The sequence below is a fragment of the Vidua chalybeata genome, chromosome 7 (genome assembly GCF_026979565.1).
Source record: "Vidua chalybeata isolate OUT-0048 chromosome 7, bVidCha1 merged haplotype, whole genome shotgun sequence".
NCBI lineage: Eukaryota > Metazoa > Chordata > Aves > Passeriformes > Viduidae > Vidua > Vidua chalybeata.
The window spans coordinates 2592434-2606939 of NC_071536.1; the positions used below are offsets into that span (position 1 = coordinate 2592434).

The 14506-nt window shown below is 57.7% G+C and overlaps 2 protein-coding genes across 3 annotated transcripts in view; one reads left to right on the forward strand and one right to left on the reverse strand.

The window, feature by feature from the left end:
- The window catches only part of AGAP1 (ArfGAP with GTPase domain, ankyrin repeat and PH domain 1), a 341321-nt gene that overhangs the window by 319080 nt on the left and 7735 nt on the right, over positions 1-14506 (forward strand). The gene's annotated exons all lie outside the window — the stretch shown is intronic.
- GBX2 (gastrulation brain homeobox 2) lies at positions 3416-6550 on the reverse strand. The gene is made up of 2 exons (XM_053947220.1): positions 5887-6550; positions 3416-5528 (listed from the first exon to the last, which is right to left on the reverse strand). The coding sequence occupies exons 1-2, from the start codon at positions 6395-6397 to the stop codon at positions 5005-5007; spliced, it is 1035 nt and encodes a 344-aa protein (XP_053803195.1). The 5' UTR covers positions 6398-6550; the 3' UTR covers positions 3416-5004.

The following is a 14506-nucleotide window of genomic DNA, read 5'->3' on the forward strand; positions in this document are numbered from 1 at the left end:
GGATGTGAGCACTAAAAGCGCTCCCCCGGAGCCGGCGATGGAACCTTTGCCACTCACCCCGGCCCCTCGCCACCACTTCAGCCGCCCTGGCAGGCCGGCGTGAACACCCCGGATTTTACTGCCGTGTCCAGCCGGTCCCCCCGCCTGCTGGTTGTTCTCCCGGGGGACACGTGGGGGGATGAATTCCCGTCCCCCCGCAGATGCTGGCGCTGGAGCATCCCCAGCGCCGCCGCTGCGGCAGAGCCCGGAGCTGCGGCCGCAGCTCGGAGGGAGCCGGGACTCGCTGCCCGAGGGACGCGGGGGATGCTCCGGCCGCTGCCCCCGCGGCACGGAGGGATGCGGGCTGTGCCTTCCCAGGGTTTTCCCCCTCGCTGGGTTGTCTGTAACAGGCGGAACGCGGCGCTTGCTGCCCCACACCCCCCTCACCGCAGGGTTTTGCTGGTAGCTAAAATTTTTACAAATTCCACGGAATTCTGCGGGCATTCCGTAGGGTCGTTTTGCTTTTAGCTGAAATAGCCCTTTTCGGCGTGGTTTTGCGGGTTTGACTCAATCTGCTGCCAGAGCTGGCAGTCTGGGCACCGAGGAAACGCCGCCTTTTAGTTCGGAGCCGAGATTCTGGGAGATGAAGCAGAGGTTTAAAATCCACGTGGCTCCATTAAAAAAAAAAAAAAAAAAAAAAAGAGCGACAAACCAAGAAAACAAAAGTTCCCTCCATCCACCCTTCCTTCCTTCCTTCCATCCTCCATCAGGCGGCCTTTGGCTTCTCGGCTTCTCCCTCTTGCCAGGCTGAGCCCCGGGGAAAGTTGGGCGAGTAAGTTCGCGGAGCCGGAGGGAGGGCGGCACAGATCGATTGGCGAGTTTAATAGGATCAGGTCAGTGTAATCCTGTTTTAGCCATTGTAATTCAGGCAGCCAAGGAGACCTCAAACTATAGGGGAAGGGGCTTTTAAAACCTCAGCGGTCCTGCCACAAAGCCAGAGGCTGGGGCCGGGACAAAAGCGGGGGAGAGGATGAAGTGGCTTGAAATAAATAGATTAAGGCTCTCTATGGTCCAGGCGTAGCGGGAGGGAGAAAAGAGCAAGCAAGGGGCGGGCGAGCATCCCGCGGCGGCGGGAGGGGACGGAAGGGACCCGGCACCCCGGGGGGACACGGCGTGGCCGGGCACAGCGTCCCCTCCCGGTGCCGCCCCCTCCGCGCTGCCCGCGTCTCCGAAGGGTTGGGATAGGCAATCAATTTTTATGGTGCAATTTATAATTCATACAGGTTGTCTTCGTACATATGGTGTTGCTTTTGTGCGTCAGGGTGCCGGGTGCTTTATGACGGCGACGGCGGGGATTCGCTTCCCGGCCCCATCGCTCTCCTCGTGGCCCACGGAGATGGACACGGCCCCGTGGGACACCTGAGCGGTGGGGGGGGGGGTCTCTTCCGAGGGGCAGCTCCCGCTCGCAGGAGGACGGGGAGGATGCTCAAGTCCTTCGGGAGGGCATTCCCAAGGGAGGGCAGACCCCCGGCCCCTCCCTGCGGGTGTTGGGGTCAGCGCCGGGGGTGGCCCCAGCACCCCCCGGCCGGGCACAGCAGGGTCCCTGTGGCATCCCCGGGGCCAGCAGGGGCAGGGGAAAGGCACGAAAAGCCCCGGCCCGGCCGGTCCCGGCTGAAATAACGACAGCAATTAAGGCAGTACAAACAGAACCGAGGCAGCGCTGCCGCCTCCGAGCGCCCGGGCCGCGCTGGGCTCGGGGGGCTCCGGGCAGCCCTGAGTGTGCCGGGTCACTGCGGCGAGGGGGGGGTTTAAAGGCGCTGATGTCTTATTTAACAGCGAGGCAGCGCCAACCCAGCCCCGCTGCGGAGAGCTCGCCTCATCCCGGGGCTGCCGAGCCTTAAAAACCCACATTGGTGGCTAAATTTAAACCCGGGCTTTGCTGAGGCTGGCCGGGCTGAGCAGCAGAGGAGCCTCTCCGTCCCCTCCGACTTTGGCTTCGCCGGCACCGCTGCCGCGCTCCCCGAGCGCCGCAATTATTTGATCTGCAGATGTAAGAGGAATTTATTGTAACAACAAATATAGTGATGTCAAAACCCAACCTTGGATTAAAGCCGGCAGCCAAAGGGGAAGTGTATTAATTTCAAACAGCATCAGAGGCCAGTGCCTATTAGGACGAGCTATTCTTCAGACCCCCCCATCAGAATTAATCATTGGGAGTTAATTTGAAGCTCAGACAAGTTGCTGTTAATTTAGTGCAGGGAGGACGGGATGGAATAAAAAGCTGAGGTGCTGGCCGGGCCTCCTGGGTCTCATTAATCAGCGAGCTGAGACGGCCTGGCTTGATTACAATTTGCAAAAAAATTCATTAGAGCCTGGGCGATTGACAATTTTTCTCTCTGCCTGTGATCTGACTCATTAGGCAGCCAAATGAAAGCCATGATGATGGTGATGATGACAGCTATCAACCCCCTCGCTTGTTTATCTCCTTCTCCTCCGGCCCCCGGCCCGGGGCTTCCCCCTCCAGCCGCACTCCGGGTTAAAGGGGGGGCAGCGGGGGACCCCGGCCCGCCGAGTAAATAACTTCCAGTGCCCGGGGCTGGCACAGGGAGGGATCCCCGGCGGGGGACGGGGGTGAGCAGCAGCTGCTCCTGCCTAAAATCCCGCACTCCCAGCCCCGGGAGGGGGCACAGCCAGCGGTGTGGGGGGGGGCGCACCCCGATTTGGGGGCTGCAGGGCGCTGTGTTGACCGGGCAGCAGCCCCGCGCACCGAGAGCCGCCCGAAATACATTCAAGCAGCTGCAGAGATGATTTTTTTTTTTTTAGAAGCAGCAGCGCCGGGGGTGGCGGGGGTGCGCTTGTCCCACGCGTGTCCCGCGGCTCCCGGCGTCCCCCCGCTCGCGGAGGGACCCCAAAAATTGTTGTCGTCATTATTATGAACATTCCGGCTTTTTAAAGCCGAAAAGGCCGGAATCGCGCGTGTTTTCCCGCTGCTCCCCGCGTGTCCGCGGCTGCCCGTGGGGCCCCCGGCGATGCTGGCCGGGGTTGTGCCTTTTCGGGGAGCGGCCGGTGGGGACGGGGACCCCCCCCCCCCCCGTGCACCCCCGGAGCCACGGCCAAGCCCCTCCGCCCCAAACGAAATAATATTAACAACATTCATTATTATAATTATAATAAATAAGTGATGAAGCGCGAGCGATGTGACGCGGCCAAGCCTGGGAGCCTGTCCCGGGACCGAACGACCCCCCCGGTTCAATGATTTCATTTTAATAGACCCCCTCCCACCCCAAGTCCCCGGCGCTCCGTTTTCCTCGGGAAAATTTCATTTTTAATTCCAAATCACCACCGCCGAAGTCACGGTGGCAGCGGCACGGATGGAACCGGGATGCGGATAATGGGGAGGAAAAAAAAAAAAAAAAAAAAAAAAAAAGGGGGATGAAAAGGATGCGGGAAGGGAAGGGGGGGATGCGGGACCCTTCGGCCCCGACCCCTCCCACCCCCCGATCCGGCCCCGGCGCAACGAAAACGGGCGCGGGGCTGGGGGCAGCGCCTGCACCCCCCAACCCCCCCCCCAAAAACGGGGCTGGGGGAGCGACCGGACCCCCAAACACGGGGATAGGGCTGGGAGAGGCGGAACCCCCCAAACACGGGCTGGGGGGCAGCGGCTGCACCCCAAAACAGGAGCTGGGGCGGCGCCGGCTGCCGGGGAAGGGTGCGGGGGTGCTCCTGCCCCCCACCCCCGCGGCCATCCCCGTTCAGTCGCAGCTAAACAGCTTTTCTTGCAGCTTTCTCATCCCTCAAAATAAGGAAAATAGAAAAAAAACAAAAAAACAAACCAAAATAGAGAAAGTTTTCCACCCGGCTCCCCCCCTCCCCGGCAATAAATGTGGCTTCGCAAAAGAAAAAAAAAGAAAAAAACCACAAAAACAGAAAATCAAAAATGCAGGCGAGAGCAGCATCACTCCGCTCCGGCAGCGCAGGAGGGAAAAGGAAAATCAGCTCAACGCCAAATCCTGGACAGAACTGCCGGGGGCTGGGGGGCTTTTTTTTGTTTTTTTTTTTTAAGTCTTTTTTGTTTCTTTGTCAGTTTTTATTCACAAGACTTAGTTTGCTTTTAAATTTCATAATTTATAAGGAAATAAGCTACATTGAAATAAATTAAACACAATAGTGAAGATCGTGCTGCTGCTTTTTTTTTTTTTCTTTTTTCTTTTGCCTTTCCCCACCCCCCTCCCCTTCTCTCCTTTAAACATGGCTTGGTAGAATAGGCAAACCAAATCGACAGAAAGCCAGGCAAAAAAAAAAAAAAAAAAAAAAGGATTGAAAAACTCATTCCCCAGTGCCTGCCACTCAGCCATCGGCAATAAAACCAAACAATAAAAAAGGCATGAAATGTAACTCTGAGTTTTCTTTCGGTTTTTTTTTTGTTTGTTTGTTTGTTTTGTTCATTTGTTCTCTTGTCTTTTTGTTGTTTTGTTTTGTTTTTTTTACCTTTCGCCCCCGAATAAGAAAGAAAACCCCAAAGATGGCTAAAGGCGCCGCGGGTTTCGCTGGGGATGCTCCGGTGAGGGGGATCCAGCGCCGGCACCGCTCCGCATCCGCCGTGCCCACCGCAGCCAAGGGCGTCCAAAGCGGGGCAGCCTCGCAATAAATATCTCTGTGCGCGGGGCGGAGGCGTTTGCGTGTCCCTTCTAGCTGGGATATCCCTGCTCCCAACCCAAACCGTTTCCAAGCCTCTTCCCCTCGCGGTGAGCGGAAAGTTTCGCTCTAAAGTTCGCTCGTGGTGGGGATTTGCCATGCGCTCGCGCGGGGTTTTTTTTTTTTTTCTCTCGTGCTGTTTTAGTTTTTTGCGGCGGGGTTTTTTTTGTCGCTGTTGTTGTTGGGTTTTTTGTGGGGTTTTTCTGTGGTTTTTTTTTTTTTTTTGCTTCTCTCATTTTTGTTTTTACTCGGGTGGGTCGCCTTCAAACCCCGGGTTGGAAACTTTTCCCTTTAAAAACTTGTGGCTCTGAGCGCGGGAGGAGGGAGAGATCAGGGTCGGGCTTGCTCCAGCTGCTGGTGCTGACTCCTGATCGCGAACCTGCTGACGTGCACCGGGATGGGCACCACGATCTTGGGGTTTCGGGAAGGTTCCCCTGTCTTGGAGTTGGCGTTGCCCGCCTTGACCCGTTTCCATTTCGCCCGCCTGTTCTGGAACCAGATTTTCACCTGCACCTCGCTGAGTTTGAGGGCGTGAGCGATCTGGGACCTCTCGGTCAGGGACAGGTACTTTTTGCAGTGAAATTCCTTCTCCAGCTCCAGCAGCTGCTCGCTGGTGAAGGCTGTTCGCCTCCGCCGGTTTTTGCCCGTGGACGTGGTGTTGGTGGAATTGGGGGGGTTCTGGGGGTTCTCCTCCAGCGCGTTGCCAGAGTCCTCTTCCTTGTGAGCCGCCTGGCCGGGGATGTTGTCGTCCGAGCTATAATCTAGATCGCTGTCCATGGAGAAACTTTCCTCCTTGCCTTTCGCGTCCTCCTCTGCTTTGGGGTCCTCCTTGCCCTGGCCCCGGAGAGCCCCGGCTGGGAAGGAACAGAGGCCTCTCGTTAGCATCCCGCACCCTCCGTGCCGCGCCCCCGCGCCCTGCAGCTCCATCACCCCAAAACTGATGCCGCGGGCATCCTTTTTTTGTTTGTTTGTTTTCCTCCTTTTTTTTTTTTTTTTTTTTTTTTTTTTTTTTGGTCCTATCTGCCGGCGCGCCTTTCGTTCGCGCTGGTTTTCCCGCTAGCTTCCCGAGCGGCGGCGGGAGCTCAGCCCTCCCTTCTCCCCGGCCCGGCGGCGCCCCGGGGCCGGCCCCGACTGCTCCCAGGGGTCCCCCCCCCATCTCCCGACCCCCCCATCCCGGGCGGCGGCCCCCGGTCCCCCCCGGCGCTCACTCACCGAGGGAAGCCTGGACGGCGTCGGCGGCGGGGAAGGGCAGGAGGGCCCCGTCCTTGCCCAGGAAGGCTTTGCCATCGTCGCCGCCGCCGTCCGGGGGTATCCCGTCGGCTTTCTCGAAGTTCCCCGGCGGCGCGAACTTCCTGGCGGCCTCCTGGTGCTGCGGGGAGGCGGGGAAGGTGCCGGGCAGCGTGGCCATGAGCGTGGAGGTGAGCGCCATGCCCTGCGCCAGGCTGGAGCAGAAGCCGGAGGGCAGGCTGGGCAGCTGGTGGTGGTGCGGGTGCGCGGGGGGCAGCGCGGGCTGCAGCGCGCCCTGCGGCAGCGCGGGCGGCGGCGGCGGCGGCGGCGGCAGCACCACGGGCCGGTAGGGCATGAACATGGGGTAGCCGGTGTACACGAAGTGCCCGGGGGCGGGCGGCGGGGGGCTGCCGATCAGCGAGTCGATGCTGAAGGCCGTGCTGCTTCCCAGCGGGCGCTGCATCATCATCAGCGAGGGCTGGAAAGCCGCGCTCATGCCGGAGCGGCGGCGGGAGCGAGCGGGCGAGCGAGCACCTTCCTCTTCCTCCTCCTCCTCCTCCTCCTGCTGCTGCTGCTGCTGCTGCTGCTGCTCGGCGGCGGCGGCGGCGGCGTCCTGGCTGCCCTGAGCGCGGGGCAGAGCCGGGGCGGAGCGGGGCCGCGGCCCGACAGCTCCCGCACCTCGGGGCCGCCCCGCCCGCGCTGCGCCCCCGCGGAGCCGCCGCCGCCGCTCTGCCCGCCCGCGCTGCCCCGCGCCCATTCACATTTTGGCCGCCTGGGAACCCGGCCCGCCCCACGTGGCCGCCGCCGCCGCCGCCCATTGGCGGAGAGCGGCGGGGGGGCGGGGCTTGGCGCCGAGGCCCCGCCCCGCTGGCGGCGCCCCGGACGGCGCGGCCCACGCGTGACCGCCCGCGGGCAGCTCCGCGGGTCCCGGCCCCTGCAGCACCCCTTGTCCCCCAGGCCTTTTCCTTTCTCCTTTTTTTTTTTAATGTTTTTTTTTTAATTCACGCTCACCCCTTCTTTTTTTTTTTCCCCCTCCCTTCTTTTTTCCCCCCCACCCTCTTTTTTTTTTTCTCCTCTCTCTCTCTCTCTCTTTTTTTTTTTTTTTTTTGAAAAGCCCCCAAATAGGCTCCATGTGGTTCTGGGTAAAGTCAGCCCCTGGCTTGGCTTTGAAATTGCTTCTGCAATTATGTAAAAGAGCCATTCAGCAACACGGCGGAATTAAAAGCGATGGAGGGGCTGCTCCCTTTTCTCCGGCGAGCTTCTCATGTTGGCCGGCTCAAAGCCTTTTCCAACACGACGTCTTTGGCGAGGACAAAAGCTGGAACAAAAAAAAAAAAAAAAAAAAAAAAAAAAGGGGAAAAAGAAAAAAAAAAAAAAAGCCCCCAAACTTGTAAATTGAACGTCAAGGGAACTTTACACAATTTCAAAGGCCATAAATAATGATAAAGGGACCAGGCGAAGAGGCAAACCCAGGCAATTAATGGAGGTTCCCAAGCAAAGATCAAGTGGTTTGGAAAATAAAATTAAATGCAGGAAAAAAAAAAAAAGAAGAAGAAGAAAAGAAGGAGAGGGGGGGAAAAAAGAGAAAGGAGGGGAGCTGACTGGGGGTGGGATCCCTCCTGCCTTGGGAAGTTGAAGTCTTCCCGGGACAATGGTGCTGGCTGTGCCCCTGCGCTTGGCTCCGGGGGGGTTCTGCAGCCAAACCCCGCCTCCAAGTGGCTGTGGCCGGGGGGGGGAGGGTCCCCCAGAACCTAAGGACCAGCAGGAGACCCCGCTCCCCCCGGCCCGACCACTCGGGAATCTCTTAACGAGCCGCCGCTCGTTCCCAGCTAATCGCAATCGCTGCCCGTGCTCGCCAGGGAGGGTGGCAGATGTCGCGCAGGACGCTGCCACCCCCGTGGCGGTGTCGCTGCCGGAGGTGGGGACAACCACGCTCCGTCCCCCAGATCCGTCCCCTCTTGGGCGAGCACCCTCCAGACCCCCTAAACCTCCGAGGGGGTCCCACATCCCCCAGGACCGCCCCAAAACGAGCCCCGCGGGACTGGGGTCCCGACCTCCCGCGCGGCCCTCAGCGAGTGGCATTTTCAGCGCCCCCCAAAATCCCCTGTCCCGGCAAATCCCCGCTGCCACATCTCGTCGTTTTCCCCGAGCGGGGGCTGGGAGCTGCCCCCGCCCCGTGCCCGGATATCTGGGTCAGTTTATCCCTCAGCCACCATCTGAAAACGTTCTTTTCTCGGCAGAAACAATTAGGCGGGTGGTGGGGGGGGGGGGGGCAGGTTATTACTTTAGGGCCTCGGCGCAGCTTTTGCTGCATCTGGCTCCCCATCCCTGCCTGGGCGCAGCTTTTGGGGTGCCGAGCCCCTGTCGGTGACCCGGAGCAGGATTTGGGGGTCTCTGCAGGAAGGATTTGTCCCGGAGGTGTGGCCGTGGCACGGGAAGGGGGGGACGGCCACGGGAGCAGCTGCCGCTGGGGATGGGCAGGGGGGCTTGTGTGATGTGTGTGCACAAACACTTTTGGGGCCCATCTCCGACTTGAAGGGACTGGGAAAAGTTTACTTACCCGGCTCATTTCCATATGTCCTGGCTCCGTCTTGCGGAGGCCACCATATGTGCAGCAGCGCGGCGCTCGGGGCTTTTCCCAGCCCCGCACAGGGTGGGATTTTCCCCGTGGATGCTTCGTGGCCGCTCTTCCTCTCCCATCTTTTTTCCCTTTCCCCCTTTCCCCGTGCTCCACCCGGCCATCGCAGCCCTCTCCTGCCTCCCTCCCCTTCCACCCACTACGGGCGGAACCGAGCAAAACCCAAAAACCTGGGAATCCTCGCAGGGAGCAGAGCAAAGCGAGCCAAGAGGGGCAAAAAAAAAAAAAAAAAAAAAAATCCCTCTTTTTTCAGGAAAACCCCGCCGGATTGCGGGAAGGGCAGGGATAATTAGGCACGGTAATCCGGCGGGGCATGGAAATGTGTACCAACACCCAGCTCCTGCAGCTGTTTTTATTGTCAGCCCCCTTCAAAATTTGCCCACAAACAAGTGCCTTTGCAGGACGGGAGTATTATTTCGGGCAAGAATGGGCTTTTTGTTCGGCACATAATTAGCTGATTTTTTTCTCCCGGAGGGGAAAAAAAAAAAAAAAAAAAAAACCACACCAAAAACCAAAAAACCAAACCAAACAAACCAACTCGGCGATCCCTGATTGTGGCAGGGAAGCGGAGCAGGAGTGAGGGGAGCCCCACGGAGGGACCCCAACACCGCCAGAGGGGGGCTAAACCCAAAGGTTTGGTGGAAATGAGCGCTCCAGAGGGTCGGGCTTGGTTAGGGGAGCACTTTCCCCCCTGGCTGGGCCGTGCAGAGGGAGCAGACCCGGCCCCAGCCGGAGATGCGGCACCAAAACGCTGCTCCGGGGATGGCTCAGGAGCAGGTGGCTTCTGGCAGGGCTTGTCCCCAAAAAACCTCGCCAGGGGAGGAGCAGCAGCGATGCGGGGAGCGGGCAGCTTCGCTGGGGTGGGTGCGAGTCCCTCCCGCACTCCTAAAGCCCCAGATGGAGGCGGGGAGGGGACGCGGCGAGGGGAGGCTGGGATGGGCTGGAGCCCTTCCAGGGGGGATCCCCAGGGCACCGCAGCCCCGAGCGGGGCCCGGCAGCTGCCGCTGCTCCCAGCCCGGCCCTGCGGGCACCTCCCGCCTGCCTTTCCTCGGCATCGCTGCCCACCCTGCCGCTGGGCACCCCCCGAGAGGGCACAGCTCTGGTTTCCAGCAGCTGATCAATCCGGTGGCTTCCTCCAAAGCTTCCAGAGGCTCTCTCCAGCTAATCCTTGCGTTTTGCCGGGGAAATTTTAATTGCGTGGGAAACGTCACCAAAATCACCAAAATCACCTCACCCTACGGTGCTTTTAAAGTATTGTTTTTGGTTATTTTTTTTCCCTAGGAAAGGGAGGTGAGCAAGAGAAGAGACCCTGAGCAGGGCTGCCCCCCAAAATCAGCGAGCTCTCACTGATGCAGGATCAGGTGCGAGCCCAAGCCAGGGCTGCGGCCGCGGCTCCCACCCCTCCAGCCAAAGGGGAGGCAGCTCCGCGCGTGGCTCCGGGCTTATCCCAGAATTTTGGGAGCTGCGGACAAGAGGGTGGGAGGGCAGGATTTGCCCCTGGCTGTGCACGAAGGGATGCGCCCCCCGCCCCACGCGTGGAACCCCCTCCTTCCTCCCCCCTTCCCTGCACAGGGAAAAAAAAAAAAAAAAAAAAAGCAAAACAAACCCCAAAACAATCCCAAACCCCTCATTCGCCACTTAATCCCATTAACTCCTCCGCGTGTTCCCCTTTGAACTCCTTCCAGCCCCTCCCGGGGCTTCTCCCACTTCCACTCCAGGCTTCTTTTTTTTTTTTTTTTCTGTTTTTAATTTTTTTTTTTTCCCCGTTCCTCCTCCCTTATTCCCCCTTTCCCCCGCCCCTTCCCTTTTTAACAAACTTGAAGGTGCTTGGGATTTTCGGGTAAGGGAAAAATAGAAGAACTTAAAAGGGTAAAAAATAACACGGTGCAGGTAAAAAAAAAAAAAAAAAAAAAAAAAAAAAGAAAAGAAACTTGACTTCCATAATCCCGGCTCTTATCCCGAAATTCGTTCGGATAATGGGAAATAGGCGATTTGAAAAATTATTTGAAATGGATACATATTTAAACGACCGGAGTCCGAGTGTTTCAAGAGCCTTACAGGAGACCTTAATCGAACACATCGCCACGGAGAGTTTAGTGGTGGCAAACCCCACGCACTCTCTCGTTCCCGGCTTTTCGTGGAATCGAGTTGAGAAATCCGCCGGTTTAAAAAAAAAAAAAAAAAAAAAAAAAATCCCGAATAAAAGTCTAAAATATTCCCGGGTCAGAGGGGCACAGTCTCATTAAAACCAGCGCGGTCCTGAAACTGCACTGCAGACATTAAAGTGCAGTATTTTTCAATTAGAGCTGACGAATTCAATCAAAATTCCATAGATTAGGATGAAATGAGGCATGGGTCATTTACAGGGGAATTTAATTGCAGAGCCATTAGACAAATAGTATATTTGCCATTCTCACATTATCCATCATTTTAGACATCAATAGAAGGAGCAGCATCTTTACTAATACAGCAGCACTTCCCAATCTCTGCCTGTAAACACTCCCTTTCCCCATAGCTCCTGATTATATCTGATTTCATTTAAAGCCATGGGGGATTATAAATGTTCCTGCAATCAGGTTCATTAGGACTTCAAAAAAATCTCATTTCTGATTCGTATCGCTTTGCGGATCACCCAGCACAGCCCGCGCTTAAAAAAAAAAAAAAAAAAAAAAAATTGAAAGAAATAAATAAAAAAAATCAAACGCTGTTTCATTACCGGGGCCACTTCGGGGTTTGATTATCGCCCTGACGAGCCCCTGTTCAGATGGTGAGAGGCAAACTCGGCTTCCCACTGGGATCACCACCCCCCTGCATCCCGAGGGGGGCTCGATCCTGCTCCAGAGGGTCCCCGGGTAGGGAAAAAACACCAGACGGGACGGCAAAACCTTGTTTTAAAATTTATTTTTATTTTTTTAATTTTTTTTTTTCCGGTGGGAGGGTGAGCATCACTCCTTAATTCTCCCCAGCTCCTTGCAATCAGAGAGGTGTGTGCAGCAGGGCGGGGAATTCCCATTATTTGGAAATTGTTTTGCAGCTGGACCATCGGTGCTTTAATACCGCAGGGTGGGAAAACGAGCAGGAGCAGCCCAACCACACACACAGAAAGAAAAAAAAAAAAAAAAAGAAAAAAAAAATCCTCGAGGAGAGAGGAAGGTCTCTGACATTTTTTGCCTTAATAGCACCTTAATATTAAACGTCTTCCATAAAACACGCACATCCAGATCTACTTAAAAAGAAAAAAAAAAAAAAAGAGGGGAAAAAAAAAAGGAGAAAAAACACAGAAAGCCTTCATTTTCCCCAAATGTATGGCGTGCGCAGCGCTGTGTTAGCTGCCTCAGTAATTTAATTGGAATGAAACGTGAAAAATGTGTCATTTTTTGAAGAATTTATGCATCGCTTCCTGGAAATCTCATTGTCTTAACTAGCAGCCTACTGTGTTCTGTTTAGCAGGCATAATCGCATTTTTATGTGTCTCCGTATTAGAAGTTAATGTGACCTCCCGTCTTTAGCTGCTGGAAAATAATAATAATAACAAAAAAAATTATTAAAAAAAAATCATAAAAAACCCCAAACAACAAAAAAAGCCGAGCCTTTCTCCACAACATCTGCATCAAAACAAGGTGCCGCCAAGAAGGAAACAAAAAAAAGATCTGTATTTCGGGTGTATATATATATATATGTATTTATATTGAAAAAAATATATATATACATAAAAAACGCCCGCCAAACTTATCAACCCCAGCCCGGAGCATCATCTCACTCGGAGCATCATCATCATCATCATCATCATCATCATCATCAGCATCACCATCATCATCATCATCATCATCCCACCCGGAGCATCATCACCACCACCACCACCATCCCGCCCGGAGCACCATCCCGCCGCCGCGCTCCCCCCGCCGCCGGCAGGACGGCGCAAACCGAAAGGAGAAACCCCCCCCAACCCCCGCCCCAAACGGCTCGGAGTCGATTTTTTTAGAGCGTTTTTTTGGCCTCTAAATCTCCTTTTTCGGGCTCTTTTTGGGGGTCCCGGCTGCCCCCGACGGCCGAGCACAGCGCGCCCCCTGCCGGCCGCGGGGAGCCGCGCACCCCCCCCCACCCCACGCGTGTCCCCCTCCCACGGCCACCCCCTGTCCTGCCCTGTCCTCCCCTGTCCTGTCCTGTTCTGTCCTGTCCTCCCCTGCCCTGTCCTCCCCTGTCCTCCCCTGTCCTGCCCTGCCCTGCCCTGTCCTCCCCTGTCCTGTCCTGCCCTGTCCTGTCCTGTCCTGTCCTCCCCTGTCCTGTCCTGCCCTGTCCTGTCCTGCCCTGTCCTGTCCTGTCCTGTCCTCCCCTGTCCTGCCCTGCCCTGTCCTGTCCTCCCCTGTCCTGTCCTGTCCTCCCCTGTCCTGCCCTGCCCTGTCCTCCCCTGTCCTGCCCTGCCCTGTCCTCCCCTGTCCTGCCCTGTCCTCCCCTGTCCTGCCCTGCCCTGTCCTGTCCTGTCCTGTCCTGTCCTGGCCTGGCCTGTCCTCCCCTGTCCTGCCCTGTCCTCCCCTGTCCTGTCCTGTCCTGCCCTGTCCTGTCCTGTCCTCCCCTGTCCTGTCCTGTCCTGTCCTCCCCTGTCCTCCCCTGTCCTCCCCTGTCCTCCCCTGTCCTGTCCTCCCCTGTCCTGTCCTGTCCTGTCCTGTCCTGTCCTGTCCTGTCCTGTCCTCCCCTGTCCTCCCCTGTCCTGCCCTGTCCTCCCCTGTCCTGCCCTGTCCTGTCCTGTCCTGTCCTGTCCTCCCCTGTCCTCCCCTGTCCTGTCCTGTCCTGTCCTCCCCTGTCCTCCCCTGTCCTCCCCTGTCCTGTCCTGTCCTCCCCTGTCCTGTCCTCCCCTGTCCTGTCCTGTCCTGTCCTGTCCTGTCCTGTCCTCCCCTGTCCTGTCCTGTCCTGTCCTGTCCTGTCCTGTCCTGTCCTGTCCTGTCCTCCCCTGTCCTGTCCTGTCCTGTCCTGTCCTGTCCTCCCCTGTCCTGTCCTCCCCTGTCCTCCCCTGTCCTGCCCTGTCCTCCCCTGTCCTGTCCTGTCCTCCCCTGTCCTGCCCTGTCCTGTCCTGTCCTGTCCTGTCCTCCCCTGTCCTGCCCTGCCCTGTCCTGTCCTGTCCTCCCCTGTCCTGCCCTGTCCTGTCCTGTCCTGTCCTCCCCTGTCCTGTCCTGTCCTGTCCTGTCCTGTCCTGTCCTGTCCTGTCCTGTCCTCCCCTGTCCTGTCCTGTCCTGTCCTGCCCTGTCCTGTCCTGTCCTGTCCTCCCCTGTCCTCCCCTGTCCTGTCCTGTCCTGTCCTGTCCTGTCCTGTCCTGTCCTGTCCTGTCCTCCCCTGTCCTCCCCTGTCCTGTCCTGTCCTGTCCTCCCCTGTCCTCCCCTGTCCTCCCCTGTCCTGTCCTGTCCTCCCCTGTCCTCCCCTGTCCTGCCCTGTCCTCCCCTGTCCTGTCCTGTCCTCCCCTGTCCTCCCCTGTCCTGCCCTGTCCTGTCCTGTCCTGTCCTGTCCTCCCCTGTCCTCCCCTGTCCTGTCCTCCCCTGTCCTGTCCTGTCCTGTCCTGTCCTCCCCTGTCCTCCCCTGTCCTGTCCTCCCCTGTCCTGTCCTGTCCTGTCCTCCCCTGTCCTCCCCTGTCCTGTCCTGTCCTCCCCTGTCCTGTCCTGTCCTGTCCTGTCCTGTCCTGTCCTCCCCTGTCCTGCCCTGTCCTGTCTTGTCCTATTCTCCCCTGTCCTGCCCTGTCCCCCCAACCCTGCCCTGCCCTGTCCTTTCGTGTCCCCCCCGTCCCTTCCCCCCCGTCCCGTCCTGTCCTCTTGTCCCCTCGTCCCCCCAGCACCCCACAGCGCTGTTGTGCCCCCTCTGAGGCGCATTCCCCCCTCCACCCCCGTGGATTTGGGGTTTTTGGGGATTTGGGGGGAGGACGGGTGACCTGGTGGGACTCTCCGTGTCTCCCCTCACGCACACGGAGGTAAAAGGTGACAA

What these genes read in the sequence shown, in the direction of transcription:
- GBX2 (XM_053947220.1), bottom strand. Translation starts at nt 6,397, where the DNA reads ATGAGCGCGGCTTTCCAGCCCTCGCTGATGATGATGCAGCGCCCGCTG. An exon ending in CGCCGTCCAGGCTTCCCTCG is followed by an intron (nt 5,529 to 5,886) that starts GTGAGTGAGCGC and finishes GTTCCTTCCCAG; the next exon opens with CCGGGGCTCTCCGGGGCCAG.